At 34.4% G+C, this 13573-nt stretch overlaps 1 protein-coding gene across 3 annotated transcripts in view; it reads right to left on the reverse strand.

Annotated features, from left to right (window-relative positions):
• Positions 1-13573, reverse strand: part of Grik2 (glutamate ionotropic receptor kainate type subunit 2) — a 700738-nt gene that overhangs the window by 279150 nt on the left and 408015 nt on the right. For all 3 annotated transcript variants that reach the window (XM_021173658.3, XM_029482440.2, XM_021173659.3), the window contains exon 11: positions 87-293. In XM_021173658.3, coding sequence (XP_021029317.1) covers positions 87-293 — 207 coding nt within the window. The remainder of the gene's footprint in view (positions 1-86; positions 294-13573) is intronic.

A 13573-nucleotide genomic window follows, 5' to 3' on the forward strand; every position in this document is an offset into this window, starting at 1 on the left:
AAGTGAAATATATGCTTTTTTAATAAAATGACTGAAAATATATAACAAACAACCAAAAATGATAGGAATATTGAAACGATACTCACATGATCGATTAGCTCACGAACCATTCCATTCCATTGTCCATTCACATCATCCTGGGCTCCATATTTTCCATCCTCCACAAGCCTAATTTCATATGTAAAGCCAAGGATTGTAGATAACTCTCGAAGAAGATCAATACAGTAGCCTTCAAATCGATCATTCCCATAGAGAGGTTTGTCAGACTTCTTAAACAGGACATACGGTTCTTCCTGAAATATTAAACATGAAACAGTGATACACCAGTCAACCAGCACACAGTATCAGAACAATGTATTTTCTTGGAAGACAGAAAATATTTCAATAATTTAGGAAAACAGTCAATTTTATTTTCTTCTGATTCTTCTTAGCACAGTTTAAATACTAAGAATGGAGATATTATTACCTTTATTAAGAAGGTGAATCCCAAATTAGGAAAAAGAGGCAAGATATTAAAAACTTTGAACGTAAGTTGGAGCATGAGAAAAAGGCTTACAGAACAATAAGACATAGAAGAATTCATGATAAGAACAATGTTTAACTTGACATTCAGTGCAGAGAGGGAGAAGTGTTGCACAGGCTGAGAATGAGAAACTTGAGTTAAGTCCTGTGAGTGTCCAGTGCAGCAATCAGTATAAACATATATATGCCTAGGTATAAAGAGAGTATACAGTCAATCCACACTGAATGTGTCCAATCTTGCTAAGTGCAAATAGAATTCAGACTCTAGTATATTTGAGGAGCAGATGGCATTAACATATGGCATGTTATTGCTGTAGCTGCCTTTTCTCATCTAACTCATATCAATCATTAATGATTTTAACATGTCCACATTTTGTCTGTAGTAAAATTTTATATAAGTTTAAAAATACAGTATGTAATCTTCTCAGATTTGTTTCCCATCGTTTGTAATGTGGATTTCGGATTCCTCTATGTCCTTTTTAGACTGATAGCTCATTTCCCATATGTCTGAATAATACTGAATTATTCATATGTACATCAGTTACTTGTCAATTTAATTAAAATTCTGAGAAAGATCTATAAAGCTGCAATATACAAATGTCTCAAATTTTGTGTCAACAAATACCTTTGCAATTTATTTGGGTATACAATAGGGAACATGAATGCTGTACCTTTGGTATGGGATTCTATATTTCATAAAAATCAATATTTCAAACCAGTGGGAGCATCTTGAGACTAGTTATAGTCTTCATCAATACCATGATCCGTTGGAGACTTTTGTACATTATAAATGGAAAATTGTGACTTCTCACTATGTTTTTAATTTGTAATTCCAAGATGACCTATGATGTTGAACAGGTTTTCAAAAGCGTCAACACTGTTCTATCAGGACAGTTTTATAATTATCTCTTAAATTTCTGGTGAGGCGAAATATGGATCTCAAGTCTCAAAGCTAAAACAATTGTGAACATCTGAAAGTAGTCAAAGGAGTATAAACCTATTGTGTCATTTTTAATTATGTGAAACATATCTTCTCATCTTTTCTATTTTGCTTTAACACTAGTATGTTATTTGAAAGAGACCATAATTAGTACATTTATATAAAATTAGTTAAAAGCAATAAGAACCGAAAATCATTCTGTATGTATTCCAGGAGCAAAACACGTGGATTCCCTCTTTGGTAAGTTGGTTTCTGTAATATCATCAAATTTACAAACACCATTGAACATATTTAAAATGTATTCCTTATAGGCAAATAGGTTGCTACAAGCATGGCATATACCCTCCATCAAAGGACAATTCCCTTTCCCCCATGGCTTTCCAGTTCAACATAATAGAGAACACTGTTTTGAAAAACACATCCTATGTATATTTCCTCCATACTATAGAATAAAAGGCAGCCATAGGCTGACACCACCTTTTCTATTCTATATTTCTGTTAATCCTTCCACTAACTTTAAATAGGTTTAAATATGTGTTATATTTGGTAGTGCTGCATATATATTTAGTCTATACAAACAAATAATAATACATACTACATATTGAAAATTCATATAGCAGGATAGTCAAAAGTAACACTGTGTGACAGATGAGAGGTTTATAGAAAAATGACTACTGCAGTGGACAGATGCAAACAAAGCTCTAGCCAACAAGAAAAGCCATCGTTCTTGAACTAGAGGAAAACAAATATTAGAAACTTCTGAAATACATAAGTGCTTCTATTCTGTTACAGTGTGGTAGCAACAAATCCATAGTTCCTGAAATCATATAAAGATTGCTGAATATTTAGAGGAGAAAATCACAATACCCTGTAGAGGAGAGAATAGACTGAAAGTTCTGGGTAGTTAGAATGATAGTCAAATGAATCATGGAAGGAAGTAAATTGATTCTACAGAATTAATACTCTGATTTTAATCATATTACTATTTGGAAGTAAATTGATAATGTTTGGTTGTCTTTATTCCAATGGCACAGATTAAGTAACTTAAATTCCATGCACTAAACAATAATGCTAGTTGACATTTCCTAAGCACTTAGTTCTATGCTTGGACTTGTTCTAAGTCCTTTAATTATGTATTTCTCATAATGACTACATGATATCAGTGGCATTATAATTTCCATTTTACACAAGGCAAACTGAAAAGGACAATGTTAAGATTTTCTTTTTAATTTTTGCCAATGACCAACAGCCAGCAGTTTTTCATACTCCTGGAACACTTAGGAAAAGGCCTACCTATTAATTTATCTTTAGCAATCATTTTCACACTTCAGATGAATGCATAATTATGTATAACTCATTATGTAACTGAATACATGTTGTATTGCTTTATGATTTTTAATCAACTGGGATTAGACATCGGGCTATACTACATGCAAAATGGTATTGTTTATTGAAAATATAATCAAGTCACCATTACATAAGAGACCAAGGGCATCATTGCAGAAGAGAGTAAAGAATAAACACATAATAAAGAAAACTAATTTTCTAGGTAAAAAAAGTAACACACTTTTCTGAACAAAACACATTTAAAATGAATATACTTAGAGAATGTGTGAAAATAGCATGTTATTCATCAGGTTAAAGAAGCAATACATGAGTATTTCTACTGTTAATGTTAAGTCATAATTGTCACTATTTTATATTTTTGTTCCAAAATATTAAGTCTTTTCAATGAAAATGAATATTTTGTATGTACTAGACAACTTTTAACAATTAAGTATAAATTTTGCATATGTGAGATATATAAAGGATACGTGTAAGAAATTAAAATAGTAATATAACTTCAGAAGTTTTATGCCATTTAATCTCATTCATCTGATTGTCCAATTGGCCATTCTATATATTGCCTAATTTTATGTATCTATAAGCCAAGAAAAAAGCTCATGTCACGGGGAAATAAATTTATTGATCCCTAGCTGATTAAAACGTTTACATACCTTGCACATCACTAGAAATAAAACTTTGGACAGATATACCTTGTTAGTATTTATGGTTCTCCACAATGTCAAGTGTTACTGTCCTCATATTTAATTCTGATAAGTAAGCCATAGTTTTCCACCTGGGATTCCTATCTCCAGCTATATTGTGTCAAAGATAGTTTTACATCAAGTTATGACGCTCTTTTAAAGTCTCTTTCTCTGTTTCACGTGGCATATGGATAAATTACAACCTTGTGTACAAGAAAGAAAAATGGTACCAGAAGCAATTACTGTATCACACACCAAGTTCAATGAATAATATGATAAAACTCTCCTGGGCAACTTTAGCAATTTCTCATGTGCTTTCATATCTGAACATCAGCATTTGCTGGAAGTAAAGGCACCACATTCCTCTGACATGAGTAATAAGGATTTTTTCAGCATTTCCATGGTCGAGCCCAATTTTAAGGAACACACCAATACCTCATGTATTTTTATCTGCATTAAACTGGGAGTTGGCACAGAATGAATCTAAAATGAATTCCTGAAAAAGTGATATATTTTAAGGGTGAAGGGAACAAAATGTTTTATTTAAATAAAATAAGACTTCTAATTAACTTTTACAAAATCTATAAATAATATGTTCCTTAGGTCTTATCTGGGGTTCAGTTATTTTTCAAATGCTGGCTCATTGAAATAGTTGCCATCCCATAATATTCAAAATCAAGGGGAAATAAAATGAAAATTAATTTTAATGTGAATCATACTTTTTAAGATGAAACTGATTAACTTATTTCACTCAAGATGCATTGAATTTCTAAATATTTTAAGCATTTCCCTAAGCTCTAGGGTGGGTGAACACAGAAAAATATGACCTCATAAAAATACAAATCTCTATAAATGAAAAAAAACTATATTCACTTTTTCAAATCAGTCAATGATTTGAAATTCCTATTTATAATATCAGTATTATTTACATGCCTATATTATTTTATTAACCACCACAAATGGCGTGTTTTCTTTAATAACTGTACTTCTTGTGAGACATGTCATGCTATATGAACATTTTGGAGGATTATCAAAACTCCAGCATAGGTAATGTTCTGTTCCACAGATCATGTACTTGGGAAAATAAAAGGTAATAGTCACGTAGCCTAGTATGGTTCTGAACCTATCTTAAAACCAAAAGACTTTTAACTGTGGTTAGAGGCAATAAACTGAAAACCCACTTATATATTAATCTCAAAGCATTCTGGATGAATCATTGATGATTCATAACATTTCTGTAATGCTGATAAGAAAACATCTAAAAATATTGCATCTTCATGGAGCAAATGAAAAAAGTCTAATGATAATGTGTTAAAATATAGATTAATGGTTTATATTTTCTTCAAAATAGCTTATATCCTTTACATTTGTCAGCTTTATATAAAACATATTAACACTCTATCAATTTTCTCACACAGTAAACACCTTAATTAATAATATGAGAGAAAACTAAATTTTTAAGAGTGTAAACACCTCAGAAGTTATAAAATATAAAGGAAAGAAAGCAGCATTTCATCAAAGTCTCTTCCATTGAAGTAATATGCAAAATTTGAAATTCTTTTAGGACTCTTCATGTATAATGTGAGAACAAGACAACAGTAAAAATCCCCAATAGGAAAATTTGTTTTCATTTGACATATTTGTGACTTATATAAGCCACAACAGATGGCTTATAGAAATATTGACTTGTAAAATGTGGCCAAAATGATTAGTAAATTAGCTTGTTCTTCAACAGCCTGAAGCTTTAAATTTTTGACAAGATGCATGTGGATATATGAATTTGAAAGCTCTATGCTGAAAAATAAGTATAAAATATTGTAATTTTGTTCTATTTGCTGCTTACTCTTGCTTTGGCTAGCAATTCAGTTCCTTTACTGACATTAGAAACTATATCTATGGGATTCCAACATATATTGCAGACCTGCTATAAGACATAAAGCATTGTGGACTCAATAATTCCTAGATTCTTGTGTCTTTCATTAGAAATGGCCACTGTTGTACTGTGTTCCAGCCTGTGAAACATCATAAAGCATATCCTTTCTATATTTTGTCGGTCCATTTTTATCTGTTTCACTAGATAACATTTACTATTAAAATGACTAAATACTGAATATTTGGAGTTTTGCAATTTATAGTTTTGCCTACTCAATTCATCCATTATGAAGTAAAGAGTGCAACAAAGGACAAAAGCAAAATTTCAATAATTGTGGCATCCAGTAAATGATCACAAAGAAAGATTGTGACTGAGCTTAGTGCTGCAGTGCAGTGATTGATTAGCAAGTATGACTTCTGGGTCAGATGCTCTTTACAGATATAACCAAACCAAATAAAGGTAACATGAAGCTAGCCACACTAAAGACAACAAAACACTTTCAACCATAGGGAAAGGGACTATTATGAATAGGAAAACTGGAGACTTTTTTCCATATGATCCAGGAAGCTACTTTCAGCCACTGCCATTGGTGATCATTAAAAGTATTTTTCCACTTATTTTATTACTTTAGAATTCATATATGAGTATTATATCTATATCATTTTCATCCTCAGTCTCCTTTTAACATTTTCCATTACTCTCAAACTTCATTACATATTCTATCATTATTCTTGCTACAAAACATATATACATATGAGCTCATTCATATATAAATACAACCAGTTGAGTCCATTTGATGTTGATATATATATATGTGTGTGTGTGTGTGTGTGTGTGTGTGTGTGTGTGTGTGTGTGTATGTGTGTGTTTAGGTAGGTAGGGCTGTCCACTCAGGAATCAGTTACATTTTACATATAATTTCAAAGATAATAATTTGCTTTTTGATATAGCTGCTCCTCTCTACCTGCTTTACATCTGGTTGTGATTTTCACAGAAAAACATAATTAGATTTAAAAATCCCTCGGAATGGCATTAGAAAAGGAAGTTGTGCAATGATTTCCTACTGAGGTAAATGGAGAAAATGTTCAAAATCATCTCTTGAGAAGGGATATAGAGAAAACTTCATTAGCATGTGCTGAAGATGACAAATATATCACAGGAGAAAACACATTAATATACACATCATAGTGCCTGTGGAGAAAGCAATTAATAATAGCATTGAATACTGCATTCAGTTTTTACTTTCCTTCATATCCACTAAATTACTATTTGTTGATAATTTATATTAAGAGATACTGCTATATTTTGCAAATTTTTATCTGTGGTACAGAGAAATTTAACTTACATATTACTTTTACTCTTATTTTTGAGATGCAGCAACTTAACCAAAGGAAATGACCTACTAGTTCATTTCCTATTAGTTCACATCTAAGCTTTCTCATTTCCCATTGTCCTTTCAACTTAAAAACCTAACTCTTTATCTCTTCCAGAGCCTGTGATGATTGATTATAGAGTTGTTCAGTATCCATGAGTCTCTAGGCTTTCTATTGTTTCTATTGTTGAAGTCCAGCTTGACTCTAAGGCTGTCTGATATGATACAATCATTTTTCTTGTGTCTCTTTAGGCTTGCTATTTGACCCAGTATATGGTCAATTTTAGAGCAACTTCCATGAGGTGCTGAGAAAAAGATATATTCTTTTGTTTTGGGGTGAAGTACTCTGTAGATATCTGTTAGGTCCATTTGATTCAAAACCTCTGTTAGTTTCATTATTTCACTGTTTAGTTTCTGTCTCAAAGACTTGTCAACTGTTGAGAGTAGGGTGTTGAAGTCTCCGACTAGCAATGTGTGATTTAAGTTTAGTAATGTTTCTTTTATGAATGTGGGGGAGCATTTGGAGCATGGATGTTCAGAATAAAAATGTAATGTTGGTGGACTTTTTTTTTTCTTTCATGATCATGAAGTGTTTTTCCCCCATCAACTTTTGGTTGAAAGTCTATTTTATTACATTTTCAAATGGCTACTCCAGCTTTTTTATTGGATCCATTTCTTTAGAAGACATTTTTTTCCAGCCATTTACTCCGAGGTAATTTGTACATTTTTTTTTGAGGTATTTTTTTTTTGTACACAGTAGACTGTTGGATGCTGTTTAAGTATCTACTCTATTAGCCTGTGCCTTTTTATTTGGAAATTGAGACCATTGATGCTGAGAGATATTAATGACCAATGAGTGTTAGTTCCTGTTTATTTTGATGTTGGTGATAGTACTTTGTGTGTGTGTATGTGGTGTATGTTTGTGTGTGTGTGTGTGTGTGTGTGTGTATGTGTGTGTGTATGTGCATGTGTGTGAGTGTTTCTCTTCTTTTGGTTTTGCTAGTTTTGAATTGTTTATTTTTTTGTGTTTTCTTGGGGATAGTTACCATCCTAGTGATGGAGTTTCCCTTCTAATATACTTTACAAAGCTTGGATTAGTCGAAAGATACTGTTTAATTTTTTTTTCATGGAATGCCTTGTTTTCTCCATTTATGATGATTAAAATTTTTGCTGGGTATAGGAGTCTGTGTTGGCATCTGTGGTATTTTGGACACTATAAGACATCTGTACAGACTTTTATCTTTTAACATCTCTGTTAAAAAGTCTGGTGCAACTCTAATAGATCTGCCTTTGTATGTTATTTGTCCTGTATTTCTTATGACTTTTAATATTTTTTCTTTGTTTTGTACTTTTAGTGTTTTGATTATTTTGTGGCAGAGGATTTTTATTCACTCTAGTTGATGCTCTGTGAGGTTCTTGTATGTTTAAAGGCATTTCTTTCTTTAGGTTAGTGAAATTTTCTTCTATAATTTTGTTGAAGATATTTTCAGGGCCTTTGAGTTGGGAGTCTTCTACTTCTTCTATTCCAATTATTCTTTTTTTTAATTTTTAATATTTTTTATTACATATTTTCCTCAATTACATTTCCAATGCTATCCCAAAAGTCCCCTATAACACCCCCCCCCCACTACTCTACCCAACCATTCCCATTTTTTTTGGCCCTTGCGTTCCCCTGTACTGGGGCATATAAAGTTTGTGTGTCCAATGAGCCTCTCTTTCCAGCGATGGCCGACTAGGCCATCTTTTGATACATATGCAGCTAGAGTCAAGAGCTCCGGGGTACTGGTTAGTTAATAATGTTGTTCCACCTATAGGGTTGCAGATCCCTTTAGCTCCTTGAGTACTTGGGTACTCTAGCTCCTCCATTAGGAGCCCTGTGATCCATCCAATAGCTGACTGTGGGCATCCACTTCTGTGTTTGCTAGGCCCCGGCATAGTCTCATAAGAGACAGCTATATCTGGGTCCTTTCAGCAAAATCTTGCTAGTGTATGCAATGGTGTCAGCGTTTGGAGGCTGATTATGGGATGGATCCCCGGATATGGCAGTCTCTAGATGGTCCATACTTTTGTCACAGCTCCAAACTTTGTCTCTGTAACTCCTTCCATGGGTGTTTTGTTCCCAATTCTAAGGAGGGGCACAGTGTCCACACTTTGGTCTTCATTCTTTTTGAGTTTCATGCGTTTAGCAAATTGTATCCTATATCTTGGGTATCCTAAGTTTTGGGCTAATATCCACTTATCAGTGAGTACATATTGTGTGAGTTCCTTGTGATTGTGTTACCTCACTCAGGATGATGCCCTCCAGGTCCATCCATTTGGCTAGGAATTTCATAAGTTCATTCCTTTTAATAGCTGATTAGTACTCCATTGTGTAAATGTACCACATTTTCTGTATCCATTCCTCTGTTGAGGGGCATCTGGGTTCTTTCCAGCTTCTGGCTATTAAAAATAAGGCTGCTATGAACATAGTGGAGCATGTGTCCTCCTTACTGGTTGGGATATGTTCTAGATATATGCCCAGGAGAGGTATTGCTGGATCCTCCTGTAATACTATGTACAATTTTCTGAGAAACCGCCAGACTGATTCCCAGAGTGTTTATACAAGCTTGCAATCCCACCAACAATGGAAGAGTGTTCCTCTTTCTCCACATCCTCGCCAGCATCTGCTGTCACCAGAATTTTTGAGCTTAGCCATTCTGACTGGTGTGAGGTTGTTTTGATTTGCATTTCCCTGATGATTAAGGATGTTGAACATTTTTTCAGGGCTTCTCTGCCATTCGGTATTCCTCAGGTGAGAATTCTTTGTTCAGTTCTGAGCCCCATTTTTTAATGGGGTTATTAAATATTCTGGAGTCCACCTTCTTGAGTTCTTTATATATGTTGGATATTAGTCCCCTAACTGATTTAGGATAGCTAAAGGTTCTTTCCAAATCAGTTGGTGGCCTTTTTGTCTTATTGACAATGTCTTTTGCCTTGCAGGAGCTTTGCAGTTTCATGAGGTCCCATTTGTCAATTCTGGATCTTACAGCGCAAGCCATTGCTGTTCTATTTAGGAATTTTTCCCCTGTGCCAATATCTTCAAGGCTTTTCCCCACTTTCTCCTCTATAAGTTTCAGTGTCTCTGGTTTTATGTGAAGTTCCTTGATCCACTTAGTTTTGACCTTAGTACAAGGAGATAGGAATGGATCGATTCAAATTCTTCTACATGATAACAACCAGTTGTGCCAGCACCATTTGTTGAAAATGCTGTCTTTCTTCCACTGGATGGTTTTAGGTCCCTTTTCGAAGATCAAGTGACCGTAGGTGTGTAGGTTAATTTCTGGGTCTTCAATTGTATTCCATTGGTGTACTTGTCTGTCACTATACCAGTACCATGCAGTTTTTATCACAATTGCCCTTTAGTAAAGCTTTAGGTCAGGTATGGTAATTCCACCAGAGGTTCTTTTATCCTTGAGAAGAGTTTTTGCTACCCTAGGTTTTTTTGTTATTCCAGATGAATTTGCAGATTGCTCTTTCTAATTCGTTGAAGAATTGAGTTGCAATTTTGATGGGAATTGCATTGAATCTGTAGATTGCTTTTGGCAAGATAGCCAATTTTACAATGTTGATCCTGCCAATCCATGAGCATGGGAGATCTTTCCATCTGATGAGATCTTCTTTAATTTCTTTCTTCAGAGACTTGAAGTTTTTATCATACAGATCTTTCACTTCCTTAGAGTCACGCCAAGATATTTTATATTATTTGTGACTATTTAGAAGGGTGTTGTTTCCCTAATTTCTTTCTCAGCCTGTTTATTCTTTGTGTAGAGAAAGACCATTGACTTGTTTGAGTTAATTTTATATCCAGCTACTTCACTGAAGCTGTTTATCAGGTTTAGGAGTTCTCTGGTGGAATGTTTAGGGTCACTTATATATACTATCATACCATCTGCAAAAAGTGATATTTTGACTTCATCTTTTCCAATTTGTATCCCTTTGATCTCCTTTTGTTGTCGAATTGCTCTGGCTAGAACTTCAAGTACTATGTTCAATAGGTAGGGAGAAAGTGGGCAGCCTTGTCTAGTCCCTGATTTTAGTGGGATTGCTTCAAACTTCTCACCATTTACTTTGATGTAGACTACTGGTTTTGCTGTAGATTGCTTTCATCATCTTTAGGTATGGGCCTTGAATTCCTGATCTTTCTAAGACTTTTATCATGAATGGGTGTTGGATCTTGTCGAATGCTTTTTCTGCATCTAATGAGATGATCATGTGATTTTTGTCTTTGAGTTTGTTTATATAATGGATTACATTGATGGATTTCCGTTTATTAAACCATCCCTGCATCCCTGGAATAAAACCTACTTGGTCATGATGGATGATTGCTTTAATGAGTTCTTGGATTCTGTTAGGGAGAATTTTATTGAGTATTATTGCATCGATATTCATAAGGGAAATTGGTCTGAAGTTCTCTATCTTTCTTTGATCTTTCTATGGTTTAGGTATCAGAGTAATTGTGGCTTCATAGAATAAGTTGGGTAGAGTTCCTTCTACTTTTATTTTGTGGAATAGTTTGTGCAGAACTGGAATTAAATATTCTTTGAAGGTCTGGTAGAACTCTGAACTAAACCCACCTGGTCCTGGATTTTTTTTTTGGCTGGGAGACTATTAATGACTGCTTCTATTTCTTTAGGGGATATGGGACCATTTAGATGTTAACTTGATCCTGATTTAACTTTGGTACCTGGTATCTGTCTAGAAATTTGTCCATTTCATCCAGGTTTTCCAGTTTTGTTGAGTATAGCCTTTTGTAGAAGGATCTGATGGTGTTTTAGATTTCTTCAGGATCTGTTGTTATGTCTCCCTTTTCATTTCTAATTTTGTTAATTAGGATGTTGTCCCTGTGTCCTCTAGTGAGTCTAGCTAAGAGTTTATCTTTCTTGTTGATTTTCTCAAAGAACCAACTCTTCGTTTGGTTAATTCTTTGAATAGTTCTTCTTGTTTCCACTTGGTTGATTTCACCCCTGAGTTTTATTATTTCCTGCTGTCTGCTCCTCTTGGGTGAATTTTCTTCCCTTTTTTTCTAGAGCATTTTAGACTTTTAGATGTGTTGTCAAGCTGCTAGTGTGTGCTCTCTCCAGTTTCTTTTTGGAGGCACTCAGAGCTATGAGTTTCCCTCTTAGAAATGCTTTCTTTGTGTCCCATAGGTTTGGGTATGTTGTGGCTTCATTTTCATTAAACTCTAAAAAGTCTTTTATTACTTTCTTTATTTCTTCCTTGACCAAGGTATCATTGAGAAGAGTGTTATTCAGTTTCCACGTTAATGTTGGCTTTCCATTATTTATGTTGTTATTGAAGATCAGCCTTAGTCTATGGTGGTCTGATAGGATGCATGGGACAATTTCAATATTTTTGTATCTGTTGAGGCCTGTTTTGTGTCAAACTATATGGTCAGTTTTGGAGAAGGTCCCATGAGGTGCTGAGAAGAAGGTATATCCTTTTGTTTTAGGATAAAATGTTCTGTAGATATCTGTTAAGTCCCTTTGTTTCATAACTTCTGTTAGTTTCACTGTGTCCCTGTTTAGTTTCTGTTACCATGATCTGTCCATTGATGAAAGTGGTGTGTTGAAGTCTCCCACTATTATTTTGTGAGGTGCAATGTGTGCTTTGAGCTTTATTAACGTGTCTTTAATGAATGTGGCTGCCCTTGCATTTGGAGAATAGATATTCAGAATTGAGAGTTCTTCTTGGAGGATTTTACCTTTGATGAGTATGAAGTGTCCCTCCTTGTCTTTTTTGATAACTTTGGGTTGGAAGTTGATTTTATTCGACATTAGAATGGCTACTCCAGCTTGTTTCTTCAGACCATTTGCTTGGAAAATTGTTTTGAGCCTTTCACTCTGAGGTAGTGTCTGTCTTTTTCCCTGAGATGGGTTTCCTGTAAGCAGCAGAATGTTGGGTCCTGTTTGTGTAGCCAGTCTGTTAGTCTATGTCTTTTTATTGGGGAATTGAGTCCATTGATATTACAAGATATTAAGGAAAAGTAATTGTTGCTTCCTTTTATTTTTGTTGTTAGAGTTGGCATTCTGTTCTTATGGCAGTCTTCTTTTAGGTTCATTGAGGGATTACTTTCTTGCTTTTTCTAGGGCGTGATTTCCATCCTTGTATTTTTTTTTTCTGTTATTATCCTTTGAAGGACTGGATTCGTGGAAAGATAATGTGTGAATTTGGTTTTGTCATGGAATACTTTGGTTTCTCCATCTATGGTAATTGAGAGTTTGGCCTGGTATAGTAGCCTGGGCTGGCATTAGTGTACTCTAAGTGTCTGTATAACATCTGTCCAGGCTCTTCTTGCTTTCATAGTCTCTGCTGAAAAGTCTGGTGTAATTCTGATAGGCCTGCCTTTATATGTTACTTGACCTTTCTCCCTTACTGCTTTTAATAGTCTATCTTTATTTAGTGTATTTGTTGTACTGATTATTATGTGTAGGGAGTAATTTCTTTTCTGGTCCAGTCTATTTGTAGTTCTGTAGGCTTCTTGTATGATCATGGGCATGTCTTCCTTTAGGTTTGGGAAGTTTTCTTCCAGATATTTGCTGGCCCTTTAAGTTGAAAATCTTCATTCTCATCAACTCCTATTATCTGTAGGTTTGGTCTTCTCATTGTGTTCTGTATTTCCTGGATGTTTTGAGTTAGGATCCTTTTGCATTTTGTATTTTCTTTGATTGTTGTGCCGTTGTTCTTTATGGAATCTTCTGCACCTGAGATTCTCTCTTCCATCTCTTGTATTCTGTTCCTGATCCTCGCATCTATGGTTCCAGATTTCTTTCCTAGGATTTCTATCTCCAGCGTTGCCTCAC

The sequence above is a fragment of the Mus caroli genome, unplaced genomic scaffold, assembly GCF_978045245.1.
Source record: "Mus caroli unplaced genomic scaffold, Mus_caroli_1 scaffold_9, whole genome shotgun sequence".
NCBI lineage: Eukaryota > Metazoa > Chordata > Mammalia > Rodentia > Muridae > Mus > Mus caroli.